This window comes from Urocitellus parryii, chromosome X, assembly GCF_045843805.1.
Source record: "Urocitellus parryii isolate mUroPar1 chromosome X, mUroPar1.hap1, whole genome shotgun sequence".
NCBI classification, from domain to species: domain Eukaryota; kingdom Metazoa; phylum Chordata; class Mammalia; order Rodentia; family Sciuridae; genus Urocitellus; species Urocitellus parryii.
The window spans coordinates 40,362,989-40,376,850 of record NC_135547.1 but is presented as its reverse complement, the minus strand read 5'-3'; the positions used below and the strand labels follow the sequence as shown (position 1 = coordinate 40,376,850).

The 13,862-nt window shown below is 32.9% G+C and overlaps 1 protein-coding gene across 2 annotated transcripts in view; it reads left to right on the top strand.

Moving 5' to 3' along the window:
• The window catches only part of Col4a5 (collagen type IV alpha 5 chain), a 220,059-nt gene that overhangs the window by 121,530 nt on the left and 84,667 nt on the right, over positions 1–13,862 (top strand). For both annotated transcript variants that reach the window (XM_077794061.1, XM_077794062.1), the window contains exons 18-21: positions 1,653–1,694; positions 3,837–3,969; positions 8,536–8,709; positions 9,051–9,134. In XM_077794061.1, the coding sequence (XP_077650187.1) occupies positions 1,653–1,694; positions 3,837–3,969; positions 8,536–8,709; positions 9,051–9,134 (433 nt within the window). The remainder of the gene's footprint in view (positions 1–1,652; positions 1,695–3,836; positions 3,970–8,535; positions 8,710–9,050; positions 9,135–13,862) is intronic.

The window sequence follows — 13,862 nt, the reverse complement described above, 5'->3', positions numbered from 1 at the left end:
TTCACATAATTCTTTTCTGTTCTAAAGTTGGACTATAAATGAAAAAGTTATAAATATCTTCTTTTGTATTCAAAATATGCCTTCATTATACATCTTTTGGTGTTGCTTCTTTTTCTTTATACCCCATCCTCTAAATTTCCTTCCATTGCCCTAAATCACAGTCCATGTAGTAGAAACAAATGAAGAATTATTTAACTTAAGCATTCCTATTGCAAAGTCAGTGTTTTTGCTTTGAACATGTATTGGCAAAACTTTTTTTCTTCCAGAAAGAATATTCATCATTATTTTAGTGAGGTGCTCTGGCTAGAAAGGATTATAGCTATAAGTTTAGAATGTCTTCTTTAAATATTTCCATTCTGTATGTAATTATCATCTATAAGTTTATTATTAATTCTTTGTCTTTTCCTTTTCACTAGGCCAAGGCAGCCTGACTAAAGTTATTTATTTAGCTATATATTTTAAATGTAACTTGGAAAGCATGTATAAGATAAAAAGTTACCTGATTTTAAAAAGGTCACAAAATATCCCATATCCTAAGACCTCTGTTAATTGCTCTGTATCAAAACCAGAATGAAAAGCTTTGTTTTTCAAGCAATGAGGTAAAGGTGTTATAAAATGTGCCCTCTGGGAACATTCAAGTGGTTTATCTGTAAACTAGATCCAAGTGTTACTTTGGCCTGAAAGATACAGTTAGAATGAAGGGAGGCAGCAACTACTAAGAAAATGGGATTTTTTTTCAAGTGTTAAGTTTATGTTATTTGACAGAATAATGTCTTATACTAAAATGAGTTTTTATATAAATACAAAGTTTCTGTGAACAAATCTAGATCAAGAACAAAGGTATGGGACTGGGGTTGTAGCTCAGAAGCAGAGCATTACCTAACATGTGTGAGGCACTGGGTTCAAGCCTTATCACCACACCAAAATAAATAAATAAATGGCTTTCTGTTCATCTATAACTACAAAAAAATAAATTAAAAAAAAGAGTAAAGATGTGAGAGACATCTATCATTGGGTCCTGGCCAGTAGACCGAAAGTAACAGTTGAATATTGTATTCTCCAGGCTGTTGTAGCTATCAAAGATGAAAATTTTGTCTGAATTTGTCTTTCATTAGCTTTTTAGAGCAAACTCATAAAAGCAATTACAAGTTGTTACCTGTTACTGATGATAATTAAGTCCCCTGCCTCTAAAATATATGTCATGAATTAAAAATGACACTAGATTATGCCCCTGAATGGTTTTGTGGGAAGGAATACAGCTGAATGTAGCAAAAAGTGATAGTTTTAAGTGATTCTTGGGGTACCATTTTTTTCATTATCTTCTTTATAGAATATTTGTAGTTTGCTAAAAAATAAGAATCCTGAAACCAAAAAGTGTTACAGCTAGAAGTCTGGTCCAAAACTTCAATTTTCAAATATATTCCAGAGAGGTTAAATGATCAAGATCATGTAGCTAGTGCAACTGAGACATCATCACTGGTCTTCCTCATCTTATCCCAGTATTGTCTTATTGCATTACATTGTGTTTCTCATTTTAAGTATTTTATTATTGATTTGAGTCTTTTATGGAACTTAATTATCTCTTATATTTTTGAGGAAGTTGATACTTTCTTCTGACTTTTACTAACATATTTTACAATTGCATTGAACAGGGCCAAAAAGGTGACATTGGCCCTCCTGGGCCTCCTGGACTTGTAAGTTTTTTAAGTCTTCATTTATCAATTTTAATATTGCATTATTTTTTGTGCATTAATTATAAACTCCCTACTTTTTCAAGTCATTACCAACTTCTATTGTCTTAGAAATCTGTACATCTAGGAATTTTAGTAGTGTTGATCTCAAGGTCTTTGTACTGTTCTGTCTTTGTATTACTTCTCCAACGTAAAGGTCCAAAATTATGGCGTTGGATTGTTTTGCATCATGATTGCCAAAGCATTTCTCAAGCAACCAGCAGGTGGTGCAAGTGTTGCTTACAAAGGTTCAACCAAAGAAACTCTTGGGTAGGTGAGGATGGTCCTTTCCCCTGCAGAGCTCAGGACAAAGATGGATTCGGTCCTAATAGGTTTTCTCAATTTGTAATTGTCTGATTCACACCTCTTTCTTTCCAGAGTGTGTGCTTTCTAGGGGCTCTTAATAACAAATATAGGAAACTGCTCTATGAAAGAATAATTGGAGGGTTTACAGATTTTCTGTCATGTTTGCAATGACCATGAAATTTAAGTCAGGTTTATTTTTAACCTTATTAAGAAGAAAATATGATTGCTGAGGTTTGACAAATTGGTTTTACTTTTGTTGAAATTTGGTAAGATTTTATAGTTTAGATGACATTGAAGCCCCAACAGTATGATTGCATAAGCCTTATTCTATATGTCCAGACACTTTGGTAACATTAAATCTTTTTGTCCATAGTGAATCTCAGATATTAATACTTAGAACTGTACAGAGTATAATGAGGATATACTGACAGACAATTCTCTTAGGTAGTTTTTATTCACCTTTATTTTAAAATCAAATTTCAGTTTTCTAGGGGGAATTATCCTTTGAAAACAAGATAATAAAATTTTGATGAGTATTAGAAGAAATGGAAATTTTGAGAGTGCGGTCCTATCCAAGTAGTTCCCTTTTCCTTTTGAACCACTGTCCCAATCCTGGGTCCCACAATTTTTGTTCTCCTCTTGTTTAAACATTTTTTATATAGAGGTAAGAGGAAACACCACCGTTTGCTTGTAGGTGTTTATTTGTACCTCAGACTGACAATTTCCTAGATATGAAATTTATTTTCCTTTGTATATGTATGATGTGAATTTTTAAATACTTACCTAGTATGAAGTTCTTTAGAATAGACTTAAGTCCTGAGTTCTAAGAAGACAGAGAACAGGTGCGATCAGTTAATTGGGTTGAATCAATACAGTCTTCATGGAATAGAGGAGGTTCTTTTTGTTGTTCTTTGTTGACGGAAGAAAGACATGTGAGTGAGAATAGTGAAAAACTGACATAAGGCATTACAGATGTTTGGAGTGGCATATACAAAGGCATAGATAAGAATGTATAAGTTGTCACTAGTATGGCATTATGTAAAAATGTGAATGTGTATCCGATGTGATTCTGCAATCTGTATTTGGGGTAAAAATGGAAGTTCATAACTCACTTGAAACTAATGTTTGAAATATGATATGTCAAGAGCTTTGTAAGGTTTTGAACAACCAATAAAAAAAAGAATGTATAAGTTGCATGAAGAAGTTATAATCAGACTTTATTCTAACAAAAATCCATTGCTAGAAGTAATAGGAGATAAAATAGGTGAGAGAGTTACCATAAGTGAGAAGTAGCTTTACAGAATCTAGGATTGAAAATAGCATCAGATATAGTGAGGAGTAAGCAATTTCGAGTGCTTAAGCAGAGTAGTTAACACAAAAAAATAGGTTTTTGAGGAATTATATCCTAGCAGTAGACATGGATCCAATGGTTAGCCCAAGTGCTTCTGTTAGTCCAAGTGTGAGTTGAAAATAGTAGCTGTGGCATTTTTAGTAAAGAATTGTTAGGCTTTAGGTGACTGGAATGACTTGAATGTGAATTATAAGAGACAGCAAAGAATTCATCTAGATTTGTCACCCTGAGGTTCAGAAAGGTGGTGACATTGTTACTGGTATTAAACATTTCCTAATCAATCAGATGATAAGAATATTATAGAATGTGCCTCAATCTATATAGAAGTCTTAATGATTTTGCATCTGAACACCTGGTAACAATAAGGCATTATCATATTTAGCTGCTAGATTACTTTCAGGAGAAAAGCCTCTTCCTCTTTGAGTTCCTTTATTTTCTCTCATGATAAGGTAATTCCTAGACCTGAGACTGGTGTGACTATAGGAGAAAAAGGAAACATGGGATTAGCTGGCTTGCCTGGAGAAAAAGGAGAACGAGGATTTCCTGGAATACAGGGTCCACCTGGCCTTCCTGGACCTCCAGGTAAAATAGACTCTACTCATGTTGTGCTAATTGCATCCTTACTAATCAATCCGTGTATATGCTTTATCATACTGGTTCCAGGGTAAGCGTAGCAATAGAAGACATGAGTTCTTTTTAATTGACAGATTCTGCCCAACTTGTACAAATTTTTCACTTGTAATAACACAAAATAAAACAAACAACAAAACTAAACTTACATGATACCTTTTTATCCTAAGAATCCAATTTCTACCTTTTATTATTAATAAATAATACCAAACAGATCTGTGACTCAAAAGGCAATAGGTGAATCTTCATACTTTTCATACTACTAAAGAAGAGGATGCTGCCCTATAATGCCTAGTTTTTATTCACTTAAAGTTACAGAAATATGTAAATAGAAATCTCCATTGTGATTTTTCTATTTAATAAAATCTTAGGACTCAATATTGAGGTTTATATCATTCTCTTTGATAATAGCCTATATAGTATAGCACTTCTGATTTGGCCACAGATTAAGCACTGCCCTTGTCCAGCATGTATTTTCAGTGTTCTCTGAAATGGGGTGATAGTTGGTATTTATGTCAAATTTACAAATGCATCTGATATAGTACCTAGCAAACATACATATTCAGTAAATTGTGGTTCCTTTCCCTTCAAAAATAATGTTAATGAAATATTATCATGATGAGTGACACCCATTGATCCTTGCAAGAAGAAAGAGAATAAATGTGAGCTTAATTTTGTTCTAAATTTGTACTCTAGATTTCTAATCTCCAGATCGAGGACTAAATATATATCATATCTGAAAAACTGAACTAAGGAAATCTTCCAGGGTGCAGTAAGAGTTAAAGAGTTGAGAAGTATGAAAGAAAAATTGGGGTATAAAATAGAATAGATTTAGAAGCTCCTAAATCAATCATGTGGAAGTTCAAGGAGGAGAGAACAGGAAAAGAGGTAATATTCAAAAACAAATAGTAGCTGAGAACTTACATCTGCTTAAAAAAAAAAGCACAAAACCAAAACAAAACAAAAAAACCACAAAGCCTGTGAAAAATATCATGAAGCACTAAGTAAGTAAAACAATAATACAAAACCCATAAATAGACAAATTATAGGGACATTTCAGTATTTAGGCATTAAAAAAAAACTAAGAAAAAGGCAAATTACCTACAGAGAGCATTGAAAGTCAGGGGAAGAGATAGGATACCTATGAAGTTTATCACCTCCAGACCTTCTCTGAAATAGTACTGGAGGTTTTATTCTGAAAATAAGGGAAGGAGTTCAGGATGAAGTGGACATGAAAGAAGGATGAAAGAAACAAGGGTTAGAAAAGGTATAAGTAAAGCTTAATAACTCTAAATGAGTTTTTTTTTTCTGAAAGGCTTTTAGCTTGTTAATTTCTTTTTTTTTTAAATCATTTTGTTGTTCTTTATTTTTATGTGGTGATGGGGATTGAACCCAGGGCCTCATGCATGCTAGGCAAGTGCTTTACCACTGAGCTATATAACCATCCCTCTAAATGAGTTTTGATAATTAAAAAATAATAAAAAAAATAGGGGCTGGGGTTGTGGCTCAGAGGTAGAGTGCTTGCCTAGCATGTGCGAGGCCCTGGGTTCAATCCTGAGCACCACATAAAAACAAATAAAATAAAGATATTGTGTGCAACTACAACTAAAAAATAAATTTGAAAAAAAGGTGCTTTAAGTAACAATCTAAAAGTGGAACTGTATATTTCAACATGAGATGTGTAGGTACAGAAGGGATCAGGGAGTCGGAGAGGGTTCTTTGTTGTTTTGTCATGTTAGAAGGAGAAAAATATAGGTATTGTTAACTATGAGTTTTTAGAAAAGTATAGATTTAAAGACATGGGTTAAACACTTAAAAGTAACTACTAGAAAATATTAGGAAAAAATGCATAGCTTTATACACCAGTAAAGAAGAAAAGGGATTAAAAACCTCTATGCAGTAGAAGTTAGGATTGGGGCAAAACAAAAATAAACCCAGGTAAATAGAAAATAAAATATGAGATGAGTAAAAGAAGTTAAAAATAAATCAGTAATTGAACAAATGTGAAAAGACCAAACACCAATTAAAAGATACTAAAATAAAATTGGGATAAAAATATCTTTATACTATACACGATAGACATTTCTAAAGCAAAAAAAAAAAAGAAATTTGAAAATAAAACAGTGGAAAAATCTATTAGATGATATCAAAAAGAAAGCTAGCTTATCAATTTGATAATATGAAATAGAATTCAGCACAAAATACATTAAATGGACAGGTATTTTATATGTGTATATAGATAAATTATGCCACAGTGGATATAAAAGTCATGAAACTTTATGTACTTAACAAATGACTTTGAATATATAAAGTGAAAACTTATAAACTACAAGGGATAAATGTCAAATCCCCAACATGTCAAATAGTTGAAAATTAAGGATAAAAATAATTTGAGAAACACAATCAAGCTATCTATGTGGAAGAGAGAAAAAATTAAACAGCATAAAATATACATTTCTTTTCAAATATACATGAAATATTTACAGAAATTGACTCTATTAGACCAGAAAAAATCTACTATATTCAGATTATTCTCTATGATCACAGTAAAATAAAGTGATGATATGACAACAAAATCACCAAAGAACATTTTATATTAAAACACAATTACAAATAACTATAAAGATGAAACAAATGGAAATGACAAACTACAGAATACAAAGCAACAAGGAAAATACTTCATATCAAAACTCAATGAATATAGCCAAAGCATTACCCTTAATTTATCACAAAGTTAGAAATACTAAAAGTAATTGAAGGGCTGGGGTGTAGCTCAGTGATAGAGTGCTTCTCTAGCATGTGCAAGGCCCTGGGTTCAATCCCCAGTACCACAAAAGAATGTAAATGAGCTAAGTTGAAAACACAAACACATGTATAAAAAATGACAGATGCAAGAAAAGTTCAGGGAAACACTTGATAAACAATTTAAAACAATTTTAGTCAGGTATGGAAACTAAAAGATGCTATTGAGAAAAGATTGAAATGAACAAAACTCAGCAACTATAATCAAGATAAAAGTGAGATAAGGGGTGGGGCGAGGTGACACACACCTGTAATCCCAGCAGCTCGGGAGGCTGAGGCAGGAGGATCACAAATTCAAAGCTAGCCTCAGCAGCATTGAGGCCCTAAGCAACTCAGTGAGATCCTGTCTCTAAATAAAATACAAAATAGGGCTGGGGGTGTGGCTCAGTGGTTGAGTGCACCAGACTCCAATCCTTGGTATCTCCCCCTCAAAAAAGTGAGACAAGGCACAAATAAAATTAGCAAATAAAAAGATATTACCATTATTTAAACTTGAAACTAAAAGCAAACTAATTATATCTTAATACATTTGGAATTGTAAATGAAAAGTTAGACTTCTTATGGAGTAGAAAAGAAATGATTAATATTGTCCTGAGAAAGTAGGAAATGTAAGTGGATCAATTAAAACAGAAGATTTTGAAATGTTGTTTCTCCACTAAAAAAAAAAATATTGATTTTTATGGGTGATTTTGTGGCTTAAGTCTACCCCACTGTCAAGGAACAGACAATTCCCTATTTTAAACTATTTCAGAACACTAAAAAACTTAATCCAATTTAAAAACATTGATACCAAACCACCAAGGGGATAACACTTCAAATAAGTATAATTCAGCCTTATCTATGAACATAGAATAAATAATCCTAAATAAAATATTATCAAGTCAATTCAGAAGCATACTAAATAATGACATTATAACATTGCTATAAATTACTATATTAACAATAAAAGAGAGTAGGCCAATAAATGTAGAAAAATTCACAGTAGTAATAAAACAAATACATGTATAAATAGCAGAAGATATGTAAGTACTCTGTGGGATTTTATAAACTTTATTAAATACAATAAAATTACTAAATATATAAAGATGTACTTCATTGTTACTTTATGTAATAAGTTGGTATTATAAATAATCAATTCTACCAAAAGTCAGTCTTTAAATTCAAATTATTCACACTTCGAATTCCAGTGGGTTTCTAAAAATAAAAAGTGACAAGGTGATTCCAGCATTAATTTAGAGGAACAAATCTATAAGTGAAGATGATTTTTAAAAAGAACAAAGATATATGTAACTTCCTTACCAGCTTTAAATCCATATAAAGCTATAGTAACTAAAAAGTGTATTAACAGTACAGAAATATTAAATAATGACAGTGGAATTGAAGTATGTGCAGATTGAGAGTCATGTTTACATGGGAACTTTGAAATGCCTATTTTATAACTTTCTTTTATTTCTGAGAGTATCAGAGTAGGTAGAAAATTATTACTACTTTCCATAAGTAATAAAGTCACCTTGAATTATTATTTCTTATATTTAAACTTATTTACATTATTTGAACAACCTTTCAAATATTGATTATGATGGAAAAATAAGAACAAAATAAATCTTATGTTAAAGGAAAATCTGATAATTACTTAATGTCTCATTAAGAACCAAATTAATATCTTTAATGTAAGATCATTTTGATCACTTTAATGAGTGCTCTTTCTTATCTTAGGGACTGCAGTTATGGGTCCTCCTGGTCCCCCTGGATTTCCTGGAGAGAGGGGCCAGAAAGGTGATGAAGGTCCACCAGGAATTTCTATTCCTGGATCTCCTGGACTTGATGGACAGCCTGGGGCTCCTGGCCTTCCAGGGCCCCCTGGCCCTCCTGGACCTCACATCCCTCCTAGTAAGCTTTCTTTTTCTCCTGTTATGTTCTATTTTTGTTTTTGTTTATTTCACTTATAAGTGAATCCAGCTGAAGGTTGGCATCATTATTTGCATTCCTGATGTCCAGGAGGTTCTATTGAAGATTCTTCTGTTCAGTTTGGGTGATTCTTTGATGTTTAAATTTGCTCTTCAAATGTATCTTCAAATGCTATTATCTACAATATTGTGTCTTCCTTTTGGTTGTATTTCTGCAAAGAAATTAATGAAAATAGATATTTTGTCTAGCCTATTGGGCTTTCATGTAGTCTTCTGAATGTTTCATAACAATTAGCTGCTATGCTATTTCTTTGTCTAATTTAGGTGATGAGATATGTAAAGCAGGCCCTCCAGGCCCACCTGGATTGCCAGGTGATAAAGGACTACCTGGGGAACAAGGAGTGAAAGGTATGATCCCCAAACTTTGTTCATTCCTTCTTTTTTCATAACATCAGCAAAATCCCCTTATTTTATCTTCCATCCTACCTCAGTGACTCATTCCCTGTTCATACACCAAGATCATCTCATGAATAGTACTATATACCTACATAATCTTGATTTCATAAATCCAACTTTTGAGATCATTTATTTCCTATCTTTCTAACTCACTATCTTCCTTCATTCCTTTGTTCCTCCATCCCTCCTTCCCTCATTTCTCTCTACCTCCCCCCCACACTTCTTCCTTTCTTTCTCCAGGGATTGAACTCAGGGCCACTCAACCACTGAGCCACATCCCCAGCCCTATTTTGTATTTTAGAAACAGGGTCTCACTGAGTTTCTTAGTATCTCCCCACTGCTGAGACTGGCTTTGAACTTGCCATCCTCCTATCTCAGCCTCACAGGCTGCTGGGATTACAGGCGTGTGCCACTGTGCCTGGCTCCTAGCTCACTACCTTTCATAATCTTACTACAACATTACTTCAACACCATTGAGATCCTTTAACTTTTTGGTGTCCTTCCTTTGCTCTTAACTTCATCCCATGATCAATCATTGGAATCAGTCTTATTCATAAACCTTTGATTCCTTTGTCCTTCCCTAACTTCCTTGTGCTTGCTAGGAACTAAAGTGTAGCCTTAGTAGTTTCAAAATTTCTACTTCTTCTGAGCCTGTATCTTCTCTTTTCAAACTCATTATACCTCCTTCCCTATTCTCATTTTAAGATTCTGACCTACCTTCATACTTCAATGACCAATTAAAGTAATAACAACAGTTATTATACATTGCTACCACCACATTTACACACATACTTGAATTTGTGCCACTGTACTCTACTTTCTTGCCTATTGCTGTTGCAACTCCCATATAAAGCCAGTTTTTCTATTTGCATAATAGATTACATTCCCTTTTGTTTCCCCAGGGATTTTGGTCCAGAAATTTTTGCTTCTTCCACATCATCAAATTTTCCCTACTGGATAATTCCTTGCAGCATACAAATATGCTTTTTTATAACCACTGAAAAAATATGTTAATGGTAATCCCACTCCTCCTACAAGCTACTGTTCTATTTTTCTGCTCCCATTTGCAGCAAAATTCCCCAAGAATGTTCTGTTCACTGTTTCTAGATACCCTCCTCCCATTTTCTTTTTTCTTATTATTTTTTTTCTTTTAATGGATACAACAATCATAAAAGTTGTACTAATGTTAATGGTGTGTTATATAATGTCAATACATGTATACATTGTATAATATTTAAATCAAGTTAAACAGAGTTATCTTTTCAACATTTATCATGTTATTGTGGTGAAAACATTCAAAATCCTTTCTTCTAGCTTTTTCAACTATACAATACATAATTGTTATAATAGTTATCTTTAGTTGCCACACTGTGTAAAAGTATCTTCAGAGCATCTCACTCCTCTCTGACTGTAACTTAGTACGTATTGATCAACTCCTCACCTTCCCTTCCTACTGTCTATTGTTCTAAGCCTGTGGTAACCACCATTCTCCTTAACTTTATGAGATCAACTTTTTAAAATTCCACATATGGTGAGATCACATGCTACTTGTCTTTAGGTATCTGCCTTACTTCACTTAGCATGATGATCTCCAGTTCCATATGTGTTGTCACAAATGACAGGATTTTCCGCTTTTTGTGACTGAATAGTATTCTATATGTAAGTGGAATAATATTGTGTACCAAATTCATTTATCAATTCATCATTTGATGGTCCCATAGGTTGTTTCCATTCCTTGGTTATTATAAATGGTGCTGCAGTGAACATTGGCATATAGATGATGCTTGTATACACAGATGTCATTTCCTTTGGATGTGTACCCAGTAGTGGAATTGCTGCATTATATGGCAGTTCTATTTTTAATGTTTAAATAACCTTCAAAGTATTTATTATGCTGGCTATACTAATTTACACTCCCACAAACAATGTGCAATATTTTCTCCACATCTTTGCCAGCACTACCTTTGGTCTTTTTGATCTTGGCCTTTCAAAGCTGGGGTGAGGTGCTAACTCCTTGTGGTTTTGGTTTGCTTTTCCTGATGATCTGTGATGTTGAGCATGTTTTCATATACCTGTTGGTCATTTGTATGTTTTTTTGTGTGAAATGTGTATTTAGATCTGTTACCCATTTTTAAGTCAAGTTATTTGTTTTTTGCTCTTGAGGTTTTGAAGTTCCTTATATATTCTGGATATAAACCCATTGCTAGACATTTACATTGCAAATATTTCTCCCATTATCTAGGTTGTCTATTTTGTCTCTTGGGTGTTCCCTTTGAGGTACAGAAGCTTTAGAGTTTTGTGTAATAACATTTGTCTATTTTTTGCTTTCATTTCCTGTGATTTTGGGGGTTTTGCCAAAAAAAAAAATCTTGTCATTACAATTTCCTGATACATTTCCTTATGTTTTTTACTAGTACTTTATAGTTTCAGGTCTTACTTTTAAGTTGATCTTTGTAACTAATGAGAGATAGGGGTCCAGCTTCATTCTTCTACTGCATATATCCAATTTTCTCTACACCATTTATTGAAAAGACTGTACTCTCTCCAATGTGTGTTCTTCCAAAATCAGTTGGCTATAGACTTATGCATTTATTTTTAGGCTCTCTGTTCTGTTCCATTGGTCTAGTTGTCTTTTTATGCCAATACCTTGCTTTATTGATTACTACAGCTTTGTAATATGTTTTGAAGTCAGGTGGTTTAATGCCTCCAGCTTTGTTCTTTTTGTTCAAAATGGCATTAGCTAGGGTTGGGGCTGGGGCTCAGGGGTAGCACACTTGCCTGGCATGTGTGAAGCATTAGGTTCAATTCTTAGACCTTTATTTTACTTATTTATATGTGGTACTATCAACAACTAAAAAAAAATTAAATGGCATTAGCTATTCAGTATTTTTTTGTGGTTACACAGATATTTGAAAATTTTTTTCTATTTCGGTGAAGAATTAATAGAGATTGTATTAAATCTGCAAATCACTTTGTGTAGTATGGACATTTTAACAATAGTGATTCTTCCAATCCATGAATACAGGATGCCTTGCTGCTTTTTTCTCTTTTTAAATGTCTTTCATCAATATCTCATAATTTTTGTTTTGCAGAGATCTCTTACCTCTTTGGTTAAATTTATTCCTAGATATTTTATATTTTGAAGCTATGGTAAAAGGAATTACTTTCTGATTTCTATTCCAGATAATTTGCTGAAATTAGTGTATAGCAACATTACTGATTTTTGTATATCAGTTTTTTGTCCTGCAACTTTCCTGAATAATTTATTAGTTCTAAATTTTTTTGGCAGATATTTAAGATATATCAAATCATGTCATCTGCAAACAATGACAATTTGACGTTTTTTCCAATTTGGATGTCTGTTATTCCTTTCCCTTGCCTGTTTGCATCCAAAACTATGTTAAATAAACATGTTAAAAGTGAGTATCCTGATCATGTCCCATGTCTTAGAAAATCTTCACCTTTCCCCATTTTATTTTCTTTTTCCCATTTAATATAATGTTATCTGTTGGCTTATTAGAAATGGTCTTTATTATGTTGAGGCATGTTCCTTGTATACCTAGTTTGTTCAGTATTTTTATCACAAGTGGATATTGAATTTAATCAAATGCTTTTTCTGCACAAATTGAGATGACCATGTAGTTTTTGTCCTTCGTTCTGTTGATATGATATATCATGTTATTGATTTGCATATATTGGACCCTCCTTGAATCCCTAGAATGAATCCTACTTATGGGAAGTATTTTTTTTAAAGTGCTATTGAAGGGAGGGAAAAGGAAGGTAAAGGGGAATGAGAATGATCACATTATGTTATGTCTATGTATCAATCTGACATAATGAATACCTTTATTATTTATAGTTATAATGCAGCAATTATCAAATATTGTGACCCAACTCTTTAAATTGACTTTGAAACTACAATAAAAGTGCATTTCTGAGTAGGGAAAAAAATAAAGTGTTGTTGGATTTGGTTTGCTAGCATTTCATTGAGGATTTTAAAAATCTGTTTATCAAGGATATTGGCCTGTAGTTTTCCTCCTTTTGTTGTGTCCTTACCTGGTTTTGGTATCAGGGTAATACTTGCCTTATAGAATGTGCTAAATGACTTCTTTTTCTGATTTTTTGGAATAACTTAAGAAGAATTGGTATTCTTCGAATGTTTGGTAGAATCAGCAGTGTAGCTATCTGGTTCTGAGCTTTTCTTTAATGGGAGGTTTCCTTTATTACTGATTCAATTTAATTAACAAGTATTGTCAGTTCAGGTTTTTTGTTTCTTCAGGATTCAGTTTTGGTAAGGTGTATGTATTCAGGAATTTTCCCGTTTCTTCCAGAATATTAAATTAGTGGGTATATGCTGATTTGTAATAATCTCTAATGAGCTTTTGTATTTTTGTAGTGTCAGTTACAATGCTTCCCTTTTCATCTTTGATTTTCTCTCTCTCCTTTTCTTAGTCTAGCTGAATGTTTGTCTATTTTATCTTTTCAAATAACTAGCCCTTTGTTTCATTAATTTTTTGTGCTGTGTTTTTTATCTCCATGCAATTTATTTCCACTTTGCTCTTTCTTATTTCTTTCCTTCTACTAATTTGGCATTTAGTTTGTTAGTGATTTTTTTCATTGCTTCAGATGCAGTGACAGGTTGTTTATCTGGGAGCTTTATAATTTTTTGATGCAGTCATT